This window comes from Erinaceus europaeus, chromosome 1 (genome assembly GCF_950295315.1).
Source record: "Erinaceus europaeus chromosome 1, mEriEur2.1, whole genome shotgun sequence".
Lineage (NCBI taxonomy): Eukaryota > Metazoa > Chordata > Mammalia > Eulipotyphla > Erinaceidae > Erinaceus > Erinaceus europaeus.
The window spans coordinates 58687486-58704978 of NC_080162.1; the positions used below are offsets into that span (position 1 = coordinate 58687486).

At 35.9% G+C, this 17493-nt stretch overlaps 1 protein-coding gene across 4 annotated transcripts in view; it reads right to left on the reverse strand.

Moving 5' to 3' along the window:
• KIF16B (kinesin family member 16B) overlaps positions 1–17493 on the reverse strand; it is a 341204-nt gene that overhangs the window by 92171 nt on the left and 231540 nt on the right. For all 4 annotated transcript variants that reach the window (XM_060186445.1, XM_007525760.3, XM_060186438.1 and 1 more), the window contains one exon: positions 2515–2637. In XM_060186445.1, the coding sequence (XP_060042428.1) occupies positions 2515–2637 (123 nt within the window). The remainder of the gene's footprint in view (positions 1–2514; positions 2638–17493) is intronic.

Below are 17493 nucleotides of genomic sequence, written 5' to 3' on the forward strand. Positions count from 1 at the left end.
TAAATAGTCTAAGAAACCAGTTGATGGAACAATAAAGGAGAAGTAAAATATAAATATACACATACACAGCCACACAGTCTGTCCAGTAAAGTGGAAAATACCACCATCACCACTTTACAGGCCTTTCAATATAAACTTAAATTATGTCTGAGATTTTTTTTTAATCTTTATTTTAAGGAAAATTCAGTATGCAGAAATAAGAAATTTTTATTAATTAGAAAGTTAATTATGGGTTGGGGTGTATAGCATAATGGTTATTCATAGACTCTTATGCCTAGTACTCCAAAGTCTCAGGTTCAGTCCCCTGCAACACCCTAAACCAGAGCTGATCAGTGCTCTGGTTTAAAAAAAAAAAAAAAAAAAAGCTAGTTGTTGTATTTATTCTTCAGGAAGACAAGAAGACAGAAATACTTTGCATACCTAAAGTGAGTGACCTCAGAAGGCCCATGGATCCCTTCAAGTTCACTGGGGATTGGAGAAGGATTAGATTTAGGCTCCTTCTTCCCTCTGTTCCTCACAGTAGCTTCAAGCTCATCTGCCTCCAACAGTGCCTTTCCTTAGCCGATATTCTTTGAACAAAGGTCTCCCTTTGCTACAAAGAAATCTGGAAGCCACTCATGATATACAATTTCTTCACATTTTGTTGGGCAAATTGAGGCTCAGAAAAGTCAAAAGATTTAATGTCACTCAGTAAACTGAAGCAGAATTCAAGTTTAAAAAGTCAGCATCAAGAGGGCCATGGAGGTAAAATGATACCTATGCAAAACAAGACTTTCAGTGGGTTGGGTGGTGGCACACCTGGTTGAGCACACATGCTACAATGTGCAGGGATCTAGGTTCAAGCTCACAGTCCCCACCTGCAAGGGGAAAGCTTTGCAAATGGTGAAGCAGGGCTGCAGGTGTCTCTCGGTCTCTCTCCCTCTCAACCTACCCCTTCTCCATTTCTAACTATCTCTATCCAATAACTAAATAAAGATAAAAATATTACCAAAAAAAGACTTTCATACCTGAGGCTTCAAAGTCCCAGTGTCACTGCCCTGTGTCACCATAAGCCAGAGCTGAGCAGTACTCTGGGTTCACTCAGTCTCTCTGTATATTTCTTTCTCATTCATTAAAATAAAGAAAATAACAAACAAACAAGCAAAAGCTCAATATCCAGATGACCAATGTGGTGTTTATCTGACTAAGAACATCTTGCTGCAGTCATATACCAGTGACCCTGTTGGACATCATTACATCAATGCCCTCATTTAAGTTCAAAAATAAAGTTGTGTGGCATATTAATTCCTTGATGAGGAGATGGTGGCCAACACTATTTAAGGAAGCATTATAAGTCAACATAAATAATTCAGAAATATAATGAGGTCATTATTTTGGAAAGTGTGATGTCAGCAAATAGCATTCATTACCTCTTCCCGAAAAGTTGTATAAGTCAAATAATGCTCAAAAGAGATTAGGAAACCTTACTAACAATAATAGAAACAATCATTAAAAACAGCATTAATAACAACAGCACACAAGCGGTGAAACAGGTCTGCAGGTGTCTGTCTTTCTCTCCCTCTCTCTGTCTTCCCCTCCTCTCTCCATTTCTTTCTGTCCTATCCAACAACGACAACAATAATAACTACAACAATAAAACAACAAGGGCAACAAAAAGGAATAAATAAATAAAAATAAATATTAAAAAAATAACAACAGCAATAGGTATAATGTATTCTTTTTTTTATTTTTTTTAAAATTTATTTTATTTATTTATTCCCTTTTGTTGCCTTGTTGTTTTTTTTATTGTTGTAGTTATTATTGTTGTTGTCGTCGTTGTTGGATAGGACAGAGAGAAATGGAGAGAGGAGGGGAAGACAGAGAGGAGGAGAGAAAGACACCTGCAGACCTGCTTCACCGCCTGTGAAGCGACTCCCCTGCAGGTGGGGAGCCGGGGTTCGAACCGGGATCCTTATGCCGGTCCTTGTGCTTTGCGCCACCTGCGCTTAACCCGCTGCGCTACAGCCCGACTCCCGGTATAATGTATTCTAATTGCATACAAGACAACAATGTTTTATATGCACTGAGAAAAAAGGTTACATGTAGCATAAGCAATATTCTTCACTGAGCCTCTTATAGATAAGAACAATAACCTAATGTCCATGGGTAGGGGTGAACCAGAATCTTAGTTTGCCTGGTATTAAGGGTTCCCCAGGGTACAGTAATATACAGTGGTAAGAGTAGGAAAATCCGCAGCAACCTGCAGTACTTGCTTATCTTCCCTGTGGGGCTGGTAGTTGGCAGGAACATCAAGTCTACCTGAATTTACCAACCACGACTTCCTTCTATGGGGTATTTTTGCTGCAGTGACTATGGTCCTGATATTCATATATTTATTTAAAGAAGAATGTGATTCACATATTACAAATAAAGATATTAATATGTAGCTTCACACAGGCATGCATGCACACACATGAAGAACTGTGTAATGTTACAGCCTCCATTACTCCAGAAGAGAAAAGAAGGAATGCTTACCTTGACCTCAAATTCGAAGTGTTCATCCTTTCCTTGCCCACAAAGAACGTAGCGTGGGATACTAATTTTAATTGGGTCCTTTAGGTCTTCTGGATTTGCTCCCAAAGAACGAGAAACCATCCGCTATCAAAGGCATATCAGATAAGGAGAACAAAGAGAAATCAAGATCATTCTGCTGAAAATACCCTGCTTGGGCAGGCAAAAGAAAATGTGTTTCAGGTAAAGCAAAGAGCATCAAACTGGGAGTTTATTTAGAAAAATGGTGCTTTCCTTTGAAAACGAAATGCTAAATCTCTCTCACACAACAAAAGAACATTTTTTTAGGTATATCAGTCTAAGAAGTTAAAGCACAAGCACTTCAAAATGTTGCTTGGCTTTGAAGTCCCAACCAATTTATAGAAACAAGTGAAACAAAGGGCAGATTACATATACTGAGTTAAAAAAGAAAATCAGTGTGAATCCGATTCCTTTCTGAAAATTCCTTATTCTCTGACAAGCTTCTTTCTTCTTCATAGACTATCAGATTACTACACATAATGTTCCCAAATCAAGAAATTTTGTTCAAAATTAGAACACTGTGAACTTATAGGTGTTTTTTTTATCAATATACATATTGATAAAAGACTAGTATAGAAACATTTTTTAACCAAAATTAAAATAAAATCCAAATATTTTCTGTACATTCCATTTGATTAATAACCAAATCGGCTCTGACAAATAATTATTTTCTAAATGATAGAAATCCAGTGAGGATGAGAAGAGGTATCAGGAAAAAAATCTTCAAAATGAATTCTCAGGACCAGGCAACGATGCTTCTGCTTAAGCACACATAATACAGTGTGCAAGGACCTGGGTTCGAGCCCCTGGTCTCCATCTGTAGAGTGGTGAAACAGGGCTACAGGTGTCTTTCTGTCTCTTTCCTGCTCCATCTCCCACTCCCCTTTCATCTTGTCTCAATCCAATAATAAATAAAGATATTAAAAAAATGAATTCTCTTGATTGTGAACAGGAGATATTATCAGATATGAGGACAAAGACTGTGAGTTTCAAATAATTTGACAGAGATATGGAGTAGAGCGGGAATTTGAACATAGGTTAATCTGAAGCCTACTTAAGTCACTATGCCATACTGATATCATGAAGTTTTAAAATAATTTCATCCAGGGAGTTGGATGGTAGCACATCGGTTTAAGCGCACATGGCGCAAAGTGCAAGGACCGGCATAAAGAACCAGGTATGAGCCCCCGGCTCCCCACCTGCAAGGGAGTTGCCTCACAGGTGGTGAAACAGGTCTACAGGTGTCTTTCTCCCCCCCCCCCGTTTTCTCCTCCTCTCTCCATTTCTTTCTGTCCTAAAAAGAAAAAATGATAATTTAATCCACCTGAGATGAATTCAGGTACCGAGCATACACAGAATTTAAGAAGATGGAAGCTCCATGATAATGCTGTAAAACCCACTTATTTGACTGAAAAGAAAATAGTAGGCAATGGGATTTCTTCTTGGGCAGAAAGGAGCCTGAGTCAAATTCTCAGGTGTAACATGAAAGGTCTAACCTAGTTATGTGTTTGGAAATGCAAACTTTCTTAATAAGACAGAAGTGTATAATTAGTTACACAGTATTGCTTAAAAATTTGGCATGCTATAACATTACAAAGATTTTGAGAGCATCTTAATTTTTCCCTGCATAGCTGGTTACCCAAAACAAGATTCACTAATTATATCTCACTAGTATACTTATTTAGCTGTTTCTGATGTTAATACCCATAACAAACATTCTTTATAAATTTCTCAATATAACAAAAATATTCTTCATAAATTTCTCAATATTTTCATAGGTAAAGACCTTTCAATTCACTGACCATGTATTTCCAAGTTTACTTTAAATGTACACACTTTCTCAAGCTTGGGATATTTATCTACCTTAAGGTCAAAAGACACAGAAACACATTTTGTGGTTTTATTTATTTTTAAAGAACACATTAAATGTTAAGTAATGTCTATGACCTGCAAATGCCATAGTTTAGCAATGAAGATCTAGTTCTGCTAAGCCTTGTTCCTTCCACATCAAAATATCTAAATAACTGACTTTTTCAAGCAGGAGGGATAATCACTTTTTCAGATCTCACACAATCACTTTGCAAATCAAATATACTGCAGTGTGTGTGTGTGTGTGTGTGTGTGTGTGTGTGTGTGTGTGTGTGTGTGTGTGTGTGTGTGTTGCAGTTTGAGGGGTAGGGAGACACTGTAACTTGGAGCAATCTTAACTGTTGCTGTAGGATTTTAATCAGTAACCAGCAGCCAAGTAACAGCAATACTAATTGAGAAGGAAAGACTCACTCGTATCCTACTTGATGGTGAATCAGGATCTTCCCTACTGGTTAGATTATAAAAACCCAGCACTGTAGCTAATCTTGTTATGGGACAATTTCTATACAGGTAGAGGTTTTGTGTATGGTGACAAAAATGAAGGAGTTAGGAAAGAAAACAACTGGACATTTTTCCTTTGATCTACTAGAGGCAGACATGATAAAATTCAAACATGGAGAAAAAAAAAAAAACTTGCTGAACGATCACCCGTAGCATACTTTCAAATCCATCTTCTAGGCTGTGGTTACTGTAGATGCATATGTATCCAACACACATAATGAAGCTCTGGAAACAAAAGTCGCTTTTTCTTCACAATTTTTTTTAGGGAAGACCTCTATTTGTAAACCTGAGTTTTTCAGGACCACAAGTATTATAGGTTTTTAAAAAGGAATGATGACAATATCAGAAGTATAATATGCTTAGTTTTGAAGTACAGTTGTTACCTATCCTTTCTGTACCTCAGCTTTTTCATGTCTTTAAAAACAGACATTGATATCTACCAAATATTTGGCAAGAAACCAACTATGAGCATGGCAGTGTCCTGTATTGTGGGATTTCCAGTTAAAGACAAATTGTAACAGGTAAACTAATGATTACAGCATAATCAGAAAGACGTTATGGGTTTCGGAGTGATTTAAAAAAACTGTAAATATCTAGCTATCTACCTATCTTTATCTATTTGTTGTAAATTTCATTGAGGAAGACCTACAGCTGAAACTATGCAGAGATATTCTGATAGCTAAGCAAAGGACGTCAAACTTAAACTTTGTACATGTCTTTACTTACAGACACCTCTAAGTTGCACCAACACTGATATCTTGGGTTAAGCACCAACTGCATGCTGCACAGAGCCAGATCCTGGGAATACAAAGTAACTTCCACCGAAGTATAATATCCTACACTATCTTGCCTCAACTGTATTTTGAACATTTTTCACTTTAGGTGAATTCCAAACTTACTAAATTATTTCTTTCTGTGATTTCTTTTCAAAAAACTTTTTTTACTGGTTTATGGTGGTGGGTGGGGAGAATCACTGTATCACTCTAGCACATAGGATACTAGGATGAAACTTAAAATTGTATGTTTAAGAGTCCAAAGTTTTATCTCTTGTGCTACACTTGGACCATAGAAAATCTGTTCTTAACTTTCTAATTTTATTTTTTAAATTTTTTAATATTTATTATTTTTCCCTTTTGTTGTCCTTGTTTTATCATTGTTGTATGTTATTATTGTTGTTGTTATTGATGTCGTCGTTGTTAGGACAGAGAGACATGTATAGAGGTGGGGAAGACAAAGAGGGGGAGAGAAAGACACCTGCAGACCTGCTTCACTACCTGTGAAGCGACTCCCCTGCAGGTGGGGAGCCGGGGGCTCGAACCGGGATCCTTATTGGTCCTTGTGCTTTGCGCCACGTGTGTTTAACCTGCTGCGCTACTGCCTGACTCCCAACTTTCTAATTTTATAAGTGAATTTGGTTAAGACCATAAATAAATTCTGCAAACTTGATGACCATTTGAAGATTTCAAATGTCTAAAGATGCATATTTATGAAAGCAATCCCTAATAAAAATAAATATGGTTAAAACTCATGTTCATAAATGCTTTAAAGATTAAAAAAATTTTCCTTTAATGTGACAGGGAATATGAACCAAGTAGAGGTCCATTACCTGAGAGGATTTGAACCTTGTGGTATTTATATAGCCCACTTCTGCATACCAGTACTATCAGCTGTGCTCAAGAAAAACTTCTAGATGGGATAAAAGAGCCAAAATGACATTAGAAATATTGTGTCAATTACCCACTATAATCCATGAGCAGTTTTCGGCAACTGATTTTATAATAAATAGATATTTAATATAATAAAATATAACTGCAAAATGAGCTAGGGATCTAGTTAATTTGAGATACCTAAGCAAAATTATAAATAGATATACGGATAAAATCAAAAGATCATGTGCTTCCATCAACTGGCTGCAATGTAAGTTCAGAAACTACTTTCTGAACCCAATTTCATGAGAAACAGAATTTGCAGGCTACTGTGTAAAAGGTTCCTAATATCCTCATAAATTTCAATTATGTTGAACAAGAATGACAATGGACATGGAAGTCTCCTATTTATTTTTTTCTCTGAAAGTAACTGCATTCTTAACATACTGAAGCTTACACTAAACAAGGAAACATGCATTGTATCATATTACATCCCATTATGTATGGAAGCTTTAAAATTTCTATGGAATTATTTATTTTAAAAGCAGTCATGAAGTCTATTCATATGTCAAAAAAGATCGATTTGCAAAGGGAAGTCAGTGACAGCACAATCATAGGCAGAAAACATAAAAGGATGTTTGTTCAAAGCCTTTCTTTCTTTCTTTCTTTCTTTCTTTCTTTCTTTCTTTCTTTCTTTCTTTCTTTTTTTTTTTTTGCCTCCAGGGTTATTGCTGGGGTTTGGTGCCTGCACCAGGAATCCATTGCTGCTGAGGCTATTTTTTTTCCCTTTTGTTGTCCTTGTTTAATGCTGTTTTGGTTATTATTGTTGTTATTTTTGCTGTCATCATTATTGGATAGGACAGAGAGAAGTGGAGAGAGGAGGGGAAGACAGAGAGGAGGAGAGAAAGACACCTGCAGACCTGCTTCACCATTTGTTAAGCAACCCCCCTGCAGGTAGGGAGCCAGGGTCTCTGGATCCTTATGCCAGTACTTGCACTTTGCACTACCTGCACTTAACCCGCTGCACTACTACCCAACCCCCTGTTCAAAGCACTTCTTGTAGCAGATCTTGGATGGGTGAATGTGGAGGACATTTTAAGAAAATGGTTTTATTTAGAAATCAAAGGTTGTGCCCCAGGAGGTGGCACAATGGCTAAGACACTGGACTCTCAAACATGAGTTCCTGAGTTCAATTCTCAGCAGCACATGTACCAGAGTGATGTCTGGTTCTTTCTCTCTCTCTCCTATCTTTCTCATTAATAAACAAAATCTTTAAAAAAAAAAAAAGAAATCAAAGGTCAAGAAAAAGTACATAGCAATTTCCATTATATTTCTATACAGGTAAGATTTATCTTTAAAATAAAATGCAAAGATATGGGGTGGGGCCAAGATGGCAACTTGGAAACAACAGCTGGCATGAGCTCCAAACAGAAGCATCTTAAAGCCTGGGATTCTCTTGATAGGGTGGGGTACCGGGCCATCTGTAGGAGGGTGAACAAGGGGTGGAAAGGATGACATCAAAAAAGAGTCCTATAACCCACTCTTGGGCTGGCAAACAGAGGCCAAAAGGAAAAAGTTAAATCTTTTGGGCTTATTTCTAAACTCACTGCTCCCCTAACCAGAAATAGCCCCCACAAGCTGGGCAGCCTGTCCTAGCAGGCTTCCTGCTGAGCAATTTTCTTTACCAAGATTCCTGGTTCACCAGGGGTGTCATTCCAAGCCTTTTTCTTTTTATTTTCCTTCTCCTTTTTTTTCTGGGAGGCTGGAGCTCTATTTGAGTGACAAAAACCTGACCACTTAGAGCCTCAGCCCTATCTGGGAAAGTCTACCTAGAGGGTTTTTGCCTACAGCCAATCCAGAGCAGTCCAAGCAACAGACTGACTGTTAGGGTTTCTTACTCTATTTTATTTTATTATTATTACTATTATTATATACATGTATCCCTTTTCCCTCCTCCTTCCTCAGGATGAGCAAAATTAACTATTGTTTTTTCAATTGATAGGTAACTGGGTGTCCTATCCATTGTGAGAAGAACCTGTTTCTCTCCCCCTCTTCCTTCCTTCCACTTTCCTTTTCCTCTCCTAATTTAAAAAAAAAAAAAAAAAACTCTTTCCTTCACTGCTTTTTTAAAAAAAATTTATTTCTTTCCTCTTTTTCTTTTCTTCCTTCTTTTGCTTTCTGAATTCATTGATACTCGTTTAGGAATTATTTTGTGGAATAAATAACTCGGAGTGGACTCTGTGTGTGTGTGTGCATGTCTCTATTTTCTAGTTCCCTTTCTCCTCTTACTATCCCTAGAATTTACAGTGGACAGTAGATTTGCATAATTGTCTATTGTTGCTTTCCCTTTTGTTCTTTCTCCTTCTTTTTCTTTTGGTTGCTATTTTTTCTTGAACTGGTGGTGCTGTTTGGCTAACCAGTATTGGTTGGACTACATCAACCCTTCCTACAGTTGCTATTGTTGTAATTTCTGATGTTGGTGACTGATTTATGAAAGGTTTTTAGTATAGTGTGGCTTGTACTCAAAACACAACAAAAGAACGACAGAACAGAAAAATAAAAACCACTATCAATAAAAAAAAAAAAGGTTAAATCTAGAGCAAATAAAACTGCTACCACAATGAATCAGGACAGGAGCACAGAAGAAATTCCAAATCAGTCAGAAGTAGCCATAGATAAGAAAAGTATGCAAGCAATAATAAACATAATAATCACAGAAATGGAAACAACAATGGAGGTAAGATCTATCAGAATTAGGGAAACAAAAAATGAGACCCTCAAGGAAAATACTTGCTACTTCGAGGTAATTAGAGAACTGAAAGCTGAAATAGCTGAGCTAACAGGCAGAACAAGCTAATACTATAAATGAACTGAAAGAAGCTGAAGGAAGGGAAAGCAGACTAACAGAAGCAGAAAACAGAATTAGCCAGACAGAGAATGAGTTAGAGAAAACAAAGAAAGAGGTAAAAAGCTCAAAAAGAGATTGAGAAACACTAAAAACAATAATAGAGACATATGGAATCATCACAAAAAAGTATAATTAGCCTACCAGAGGAAGAAAGAGAGGAAGGGGAATTAAATATTCTTGAGGAAATAATAGAAGAAAACTTTAAAGACCTAAACAACAGAAAGAACATTAATATCCAAGAGGCCCAGAGAGTCCAAACAGAATTAACCCAGAGCTGAAGACACCAAGGCACATCACAGTTACAATGAAAAGAAGTAAGTATAAAGAAAGGATCCTAAATGCTGTAAGAGAAAAAGAAAAAGGCACATACAAAGGAAAACACATAAGACTATTAGCAAATTTCTCCACTCAAACTCTAACAGCCAGAAGAGAATGGCAAGATAACTATCGAGACCTCAATGAAAAAGGATTTGAAAGGAGGATATGTCCTGCTACACTTTCATTCAAACTAGATGGAGGGATCAAAACCTTCTCAGACAAGCAACAGTAAAAGGAGGCAACCTTCACCAAGCCTGCCCTGAAAGAGGTTCTAAAAAACATCTTATAAACAAGAACATCACCATACTACTTGCTATATATCAGAGAACATAAAAAATTATTGATAATGGTACTACAGTACATTAAATCCATAATATCAATAAATATCAATGGCTTAAACTTGTCTATTAAAAGGCACAGAGTGAGAGGATGGATCAGAAAATACAAGTCAACCATATGCTGTGTGCAAGAATCCCACCTGACCCAACAAGACAAATACAGACTTAAAGTGAAAGAATGGAAAACTATCATGCAGGCATATGGACCACAAAAAAAGGCAGGGACAGCCATTCTCATCTCTGATACCATAGACATTAAATTAAATAAAATAATGAAAGTTAGGCAAGGCCATTACATAATGATCAGAGGATTAATCAACCAAGAAGATTTAACAATTATTAACATCTATGCACCCAATGAGGGACCTTCTAAAAACATCAAACACCTACTGAAAGAACTACAAAAATACATCAATAGTAATACAATAATAGTTAGGGACTTTAAAATCCCACTCTCACACTTAGATCAATGAAGCAGAGAATCAACAAAGAAACAAGAGAATTAAATGAATAGATGGACAGACTAGACCTCCTGGACATTTTCAGAGTTCTTCACCCCCCAAAATTGGAATACACATTCATGTAAAACCACACAGCACATAGTCAAGGATAGACCACATGTAAGGCCACAAAGATAGCATCAACAAATTCAAGAGCATTGACATCATCCCAAGTGTCTTCTAAGACCACAGTAGAGTAAAACTAACGTGCAACAACAAACAGAAAATTACTAAAAGTCACAAAATTTGGAAACTCAGCAACATGCTGTTTAAGAGCCACTGGGTCAGAGAGGCATTCATGGAAGAAATTCAAATGTTCCTAGAAACAAATGAAAATGAAGACACAAGCTATCAAAATATTTGGGACACAGTTAAAGCAGTACTGAGAGGGAACTCATCGCCATACAAGCACACATTAGAGAACATGAAAAAGCTCAAATAAACGACCTTACTGCATGCCTTAAGGACTTAGAGGAAGAGGAACAGAGGAACCCTAAAGCAACCCGAAGGACGGAAATCACTAAACTTAGAGCAGAAATAAACAACATCGAAAATAAAGAACCATACAAAAGATCAATGAAGCCAAATGTTGGTTCTTTGAAAAATTAAATAAGATTGACAAACCCCTAGCCAGACTCACTAAAAAAAAAGGGGGGGGGGAGGAGAAGACTCAAATAAATAGAATTGTAAATGATAGAGGAGATATCACAACTGACACCACAGAAATCCAGAAAAATCATTTGAAACTTCTATAAAGCATTATATGCTACGAAGCTAGAGAATCTGGAAGAATTTCTAGATACATATGCCCTTCCTAAACTGAACCAAGAAGAACTACAAAACCTAAATGCACCAATCACAAAGAAATAAAAACAGCTATTGAGAATCTCCCCAACAACAAAAATCCTGGAGCAGATGGCTTTACAAATGAATTCTACAAAACCTTCAGGAAACAGTTAATACCTATACTTCTAAAGCTCTTACCCAAGATCAAGAAACTGGAATATTACCTTCCACCTTCTATGAAGCTAACATCACCCTGATACCAAAAACAGATAGGGACACAACAAAAAAGGAAATCTACAGACCAATATCTCTGATGAACATAAATGCCAAAATATTAAACAAGATCCTGGCCAACCAGATACAGCAGTGTATCAAAAAGATTGTTCATCACAACCAAATGGGATTTATCCCAGGAATGCAAGTCTGGTTCAACACAGGTAAGTCAATCAATGTCGTTCACCTCATAAATAAAAGCAAGACCAAAAGCCACAGGATTATCTCAATAGATGCTGAGAAAGCCCTTGACAAAATCCAACACCTACTCATGCTCAAAACACTACAAAAAAGGGGAATAGACGGGAAATTCCTCAAGACACTGTAATCCATATATAGCAAACCTACAGCCAACATCATACTCAATAGACAGAAGCTGAAAGCATTTCCCCTCAGATCGGGGAATAGACAGGGCTGTACATTATCATCATGACTCTTCAACATAGTATTAGAAGTTCTTGCCATAGCAATCAGGCAAGAGAAAGAAATGAAAGGAATATTGGAAGGGAAGAAGTCAAGCTCTTACTGTTTGCAGATGATATGATAATATACATAGAAAAACCTAAAGAATCCAGCAGAAAACTCCTGGAAGTTATTAGGCAATATAGCATGGTGTCAGGCTACAAAATCAATGTATAAAAATCAGTGGCATTTCTTTATGCAAACACTAAATCTGAAGAAGAGGATATCCAGAAATCACTCTCATTCATTGTTGCAGCAAAGTCAATAAAATACCTAGGAATAAAGCTGACCAAAGAAGTGAAAGACTTGTATACTGAAAACTACGACTCACTACTCAAGGAAAACAGAAAATGATACCAAGAAATGGAAAGACACACCATGTTCATGGATTGGAAGAATTAATATCATCAAAATGAGTATTCTCCCTAGAACCATATACAAATTTAATGTTTTACCCATCAAAGTTCCACCAAGTTTCTTTAAGAGAATAGAACAAAAATTACAATCATTTATCTGGAACTAGAAAACACCTAGAATCACCAAACCATCTTGAGGAAAGGAAACAAATATGGAGGCATCACACTCCCTGATCTCAAACTATATTATAAGGCCATTATCATCAAAACAGCCTGGTACTGGGACCAAAATAGGCCCACAGACCAATGAAACAGAACTGAAATCCCAGAACTAAACCTCAACACCTATAGACACATCTAATGTTTAATAAAGGGGCCCAAAATATTAAATGGAAGAAGGAGGCTCTGTACAATAAATGGTGCTGGAAAAACTGGGTTGAAACATGTAGAAGAATGAAACTGAACCACTTTATCTCACCAGAAACAAAAATCAACTCCAAATGGATCAAGGACCTGGATGTTAGATCATTTTGCTACATTTAATGCATTAATATGTTATATTTTGTTTTTAATTGTCTCCAGATAATTTTAAAGTTTCTTCTTGATTTCTTTTTTGACCCATCAGTTACTCAAAAGTATGTTATTTAACTTCCACCAGTTTGTGTATTTTGGAAAAAAAGTTTATATCCTTTGTCACTTCTTAAATTACTTTCTAGTTTTGTTTTAGTATGGCCAGAAAAGATACTTTGCATAGTTTTAATCTTAAATTTGTTATACCTTGTTTTTTGAGTCTACTGCAATCTGTTCTGGAGAAAGTTCTACGTACACTTGAGGGAACTTGTTGAACTTTATCTGTTAGGTTTATTCAGACTGTGGGTAAATTAAATATTTTTATTTAATGTTTTTAATTTCCTTTAAAATTTTTAACTTAAATCCCATATTGTCTGATATAAGTAAATAAATTTCTACCCTTATTTATTATCTATACAGAATAGTTTTCCCCTATCTCTTCATTTTCCCTTAGGATAGAACTGTTATAAGCATGTGATTGTTGAATTCCACAAAGAACTTTATTAAAAAATAAATGTTCATCTAAGTATTAAAAATCTTCTTGATCCCTGACCTAAATAAAAATAAAAATAAAAGATTTGAAGATATTTTTCTGAAATAATGTCCTATGCTAATAAGTAGAACTTTTTTTCAATGATTGGTGAAAACCTACAGTCAATTTTTCAGTCAAAAAGAAGCAGACAGAACATAGGCTACATGTCAAATATTCAGATTAGAATATTCTCTTCCTACTCAAGCTGTTTCCTTCAAAGAGAGCAAATTAAGAAAATTAATAGGAAGTGGTATTAATATTCACTCAGATCACTGTCAGCTCTACAGAGAGCATGGAGTGGACCAAATCTACAGGGAATCATCAACATTCTTCCCTAAACACTCTAATTACACACCAGATGGCAGAATTTAGTGTTCGCTTTGGCTATGACAAGGTCAGACCTAAGGACTGCAGTTCAATCTCTTAGAGTTGTAGATACAAGTTTTGCTTTGAAAGTACAGGCTAACCATTCCTGCCCCCCCCCACCCCACTACACCACCTCTTAGACTACATGAATGCTTTATTCAATTTTGATTTTAGAAGTCAACTTGGTTTAGAATAAACAAAGCTAGTATTTTTCTTTCTCCATTCCCAGCATAACACACATATTTAATTCCTCTTTTACCCAAACAGACATGCCACAGTGAGTTATAATAGGAGCTATTATGTAATATTTACTTACTGTATACCCAGGCATATTATGTCCCAGAAATTTTTTTAAAAGGGGGAGGAGGCCTGAAGCAGAGATAGCAATGAACTGTAAACATTCTCAAACGTATGTCATTTTCTAAGAAGTAAGGAATAAAAGTAACTTTTCAATTATGAATATAGAAAAGAGCCAAGCCAAGTTTTTCTTCCTTTCCAGAAGGTAAAGTTTGCCTATATGGCATAAAGGTCCTTCGTTCTAACACTGCACTATATGTGAAAGCTTAATACATAAAACTGAACTACGTTTTGCCATGACATGTGGACATACATGCTACATGTACACCCTGTCCACTCTTATCAATATGAGAGAAAAAAGACTGACAAGAAGAAATGTTATTTTTAATTAAAAATGAGTTTATAATGCTCACATCAGTACCAGAAATAACAGTTTTCAAATATAAAAGACTGTCTTTAATGTTGATACTTCCCTTTAAGGATAAATTACTCAGAAAATGACAAACTGTATCGGATATAAGTGTTTGTGAACTTTATTATACAACCTTAGTGTCCTTGGGGAAATTCCAAAGGTTTGGTTAACATTTAGAATCCACAACTCTAATAAGAATAGATTATTTTATCCATCGAAATCTGAGTTGATCAACATTTTTTTTCAGGGTTTAGAAATACTGGATCTGTTATGTCACCATTTTTCTCTAAATTATGAAAGACTAGTTCCTTTATCTGGATAAGACATCAAGTGAACAATGTTAGAAAAGACTAAATAGTGGATCTACTATTGAGAACATAGTCTACTAATTGAGAATATGGCAATAATAGTTAAGTGGATTTCATTACCAAAGATGAACATGGATGGTTTAGCACAGATGGGAGAGAAAATCGGTATTCTCACTTCCATTTCTGCAAAGCAGTACTGCTTTTGTACTTGGTTAGCTACAAAAGCACTAATTTCTACATGATATTTGCTGATGTCATAATGGTTATGCAAAGATGCCCTCATGCCTGAGGCACCAAAGTCTCAGGTTCAGTCTTCCACACCATCATAAGTCAGAGCTGATCAGTGCTGTGGTAAAAGGAAGAAAAAATATAACAATAGAAAAGTTTTGTTTTGAACTAAGCTAAATACCTCTCATTTTCTCTCTGTCTCTATCAACAAAAAATGAGGGAGAAGTAAGGAAAAATAGCATATTATCTAACCTTCTAGCTAATGGAAGAACACTTAGTATGTAAGATTATCTGTGCTACATCCCCACTACAGTTGTGTTCAAACTTTAGTAATTAAAAATACAGAAAGAAAAAAAAAAAGTCAGGTTCTTTTAAGGTAACAGCAGAATTGCAATGACATTTGTAATGTAATTCTTAGGAAAACTAAAATAATCATAAAATTTAATCTTTAAAACTAAACAGAAAATTCTAGTCTGATCAAGAAAAAATTTAAAGTCAAGAAATAATCAACTTTAATAAACATTTATGAATATTTAATCCTAGCATAATCATTCCATGACAGGAAGTCAATAAATCTCCTTATAGTAAAGAATGACTGACTAGGTGGTGACTCTGGTATTAAGGAAAGAGCATATATTGTGGAGCAAGATCTGAACTTGAATTCCAATTCTAAGTAAAGCGGGGCTTTTTAAGTTAAATTCTTAAATATGCAATGAAGATGAATATAACATTGATAGGTCATTCAACATTGTTCATATCAGGAGGATTATAGCATAATGCGAAAACAACAGTACATGGTAATGGATACTATACTGTAAGCCACAATGTAAATGATGGTTGGAAAAGTTATTCCTAGAATCTACTGTGTTGACAAAGATTATAATCATATATAGAAAAAATATAGAGGAATTCATTTGTCATAGAGTCTCTTCACCAACCAGCTTATTTAGGTCCATTCCCCACAAAGAAATCTTTAACAAATCAAAGGGTGCATCCTTTATAGATGACTGGGTAGTGGTTTCATATGTTATAAGAAACAGAGGAAGAGGCCAAGAAAAAAATGGAGGAGGTTAAGAGTGACATTCATATAATACAAACTATGGAACAGTACTGTTTGATTTTGCTAAAGAAGTAACCAGAGACTGAAGGTCTCTGCTGTTGGAGATCACAACATAGAAAAGTACAAAAAGAATGATCTAAAAGAATGGTTCAAAATGAATGAACTGCTGCAGTGATACATAGTGATCAGCTCATTCAAGGAAAGACCAAGCAGAGTGTAGTGAAAACTAGCTGAAATATTTTGTTGTTCTTTCTCTTTCTTTCTTTCTTTCTTTCTTTCTTTCTTTCTTTCTTTCTTTCTTTCTTTCTCTTTCTTTCTTTCTTTCTTCTCTCTCTCTCTCTCTCTCTTTCTAATATTTATTTATTCATTTCTGTTGCCCTTGTTATATTGTTGTAGTTATTATTGTTGTTGATGTCATCTTTGTTAGATAGGACAGAGAGAAATGGAGAGAGGATGGGAAGACAGAGAGGGGGAGAGAAAGACAAGACACCTGTAGATCTGCTTCACCCCTTGTGAAGCGACCCTCCTGCAGGTGGGGAGCCGTGGGCTTGAACTGGGATCCTTACGCTGGTCCTTGTTGTTGTTTTCTTATGGTCCTATATAAGTTCTTCCCACTTCTTAAAAATTTCTATAGAGACAAGTCCTCTATATCAATAGCTTTGAGAATTAAGACATAGTGTATTTATGGTAGACTGAATTAGTTCTAATAGTAGATGATAACCAGTTTTGTCATGGTTTCTAATTGAATGGAGTATATTTCATTGACTCTTGACTTGAACTTGTCTGTGGCCTTTGTTGGCCATTATGTTAGCAGAGATATTGCAAGGTTGCCCTCCTGTGCTTCTGTAATCATTGTGAAGAGCACAACCTCTTCAGTACAGATTGCAAACTGAGGCATGTAGGAAAGAAAGATCAACCCTACCTGAGCGGCTGATAGCCTGTAGCCTGCAGGAGCACCATCTCAAACTACATGCAAAGCATCAATGAGATATAAAAGTTGTTTTTATATCTTTCTCTCCTCCACTCTGTCTTCCCCTCCTCTCTCCATTTCTCTCTGTCCTATCCAACAATGACAACAACAATAATAACTACAACAATAAAACAACAAGGGCAACAAAAGGGAATAAATAAATAAAATAAATATAAAAAAAATAAAAAAAAAACCTAGAAGTTTAAAAAAAAATTTTTTAAA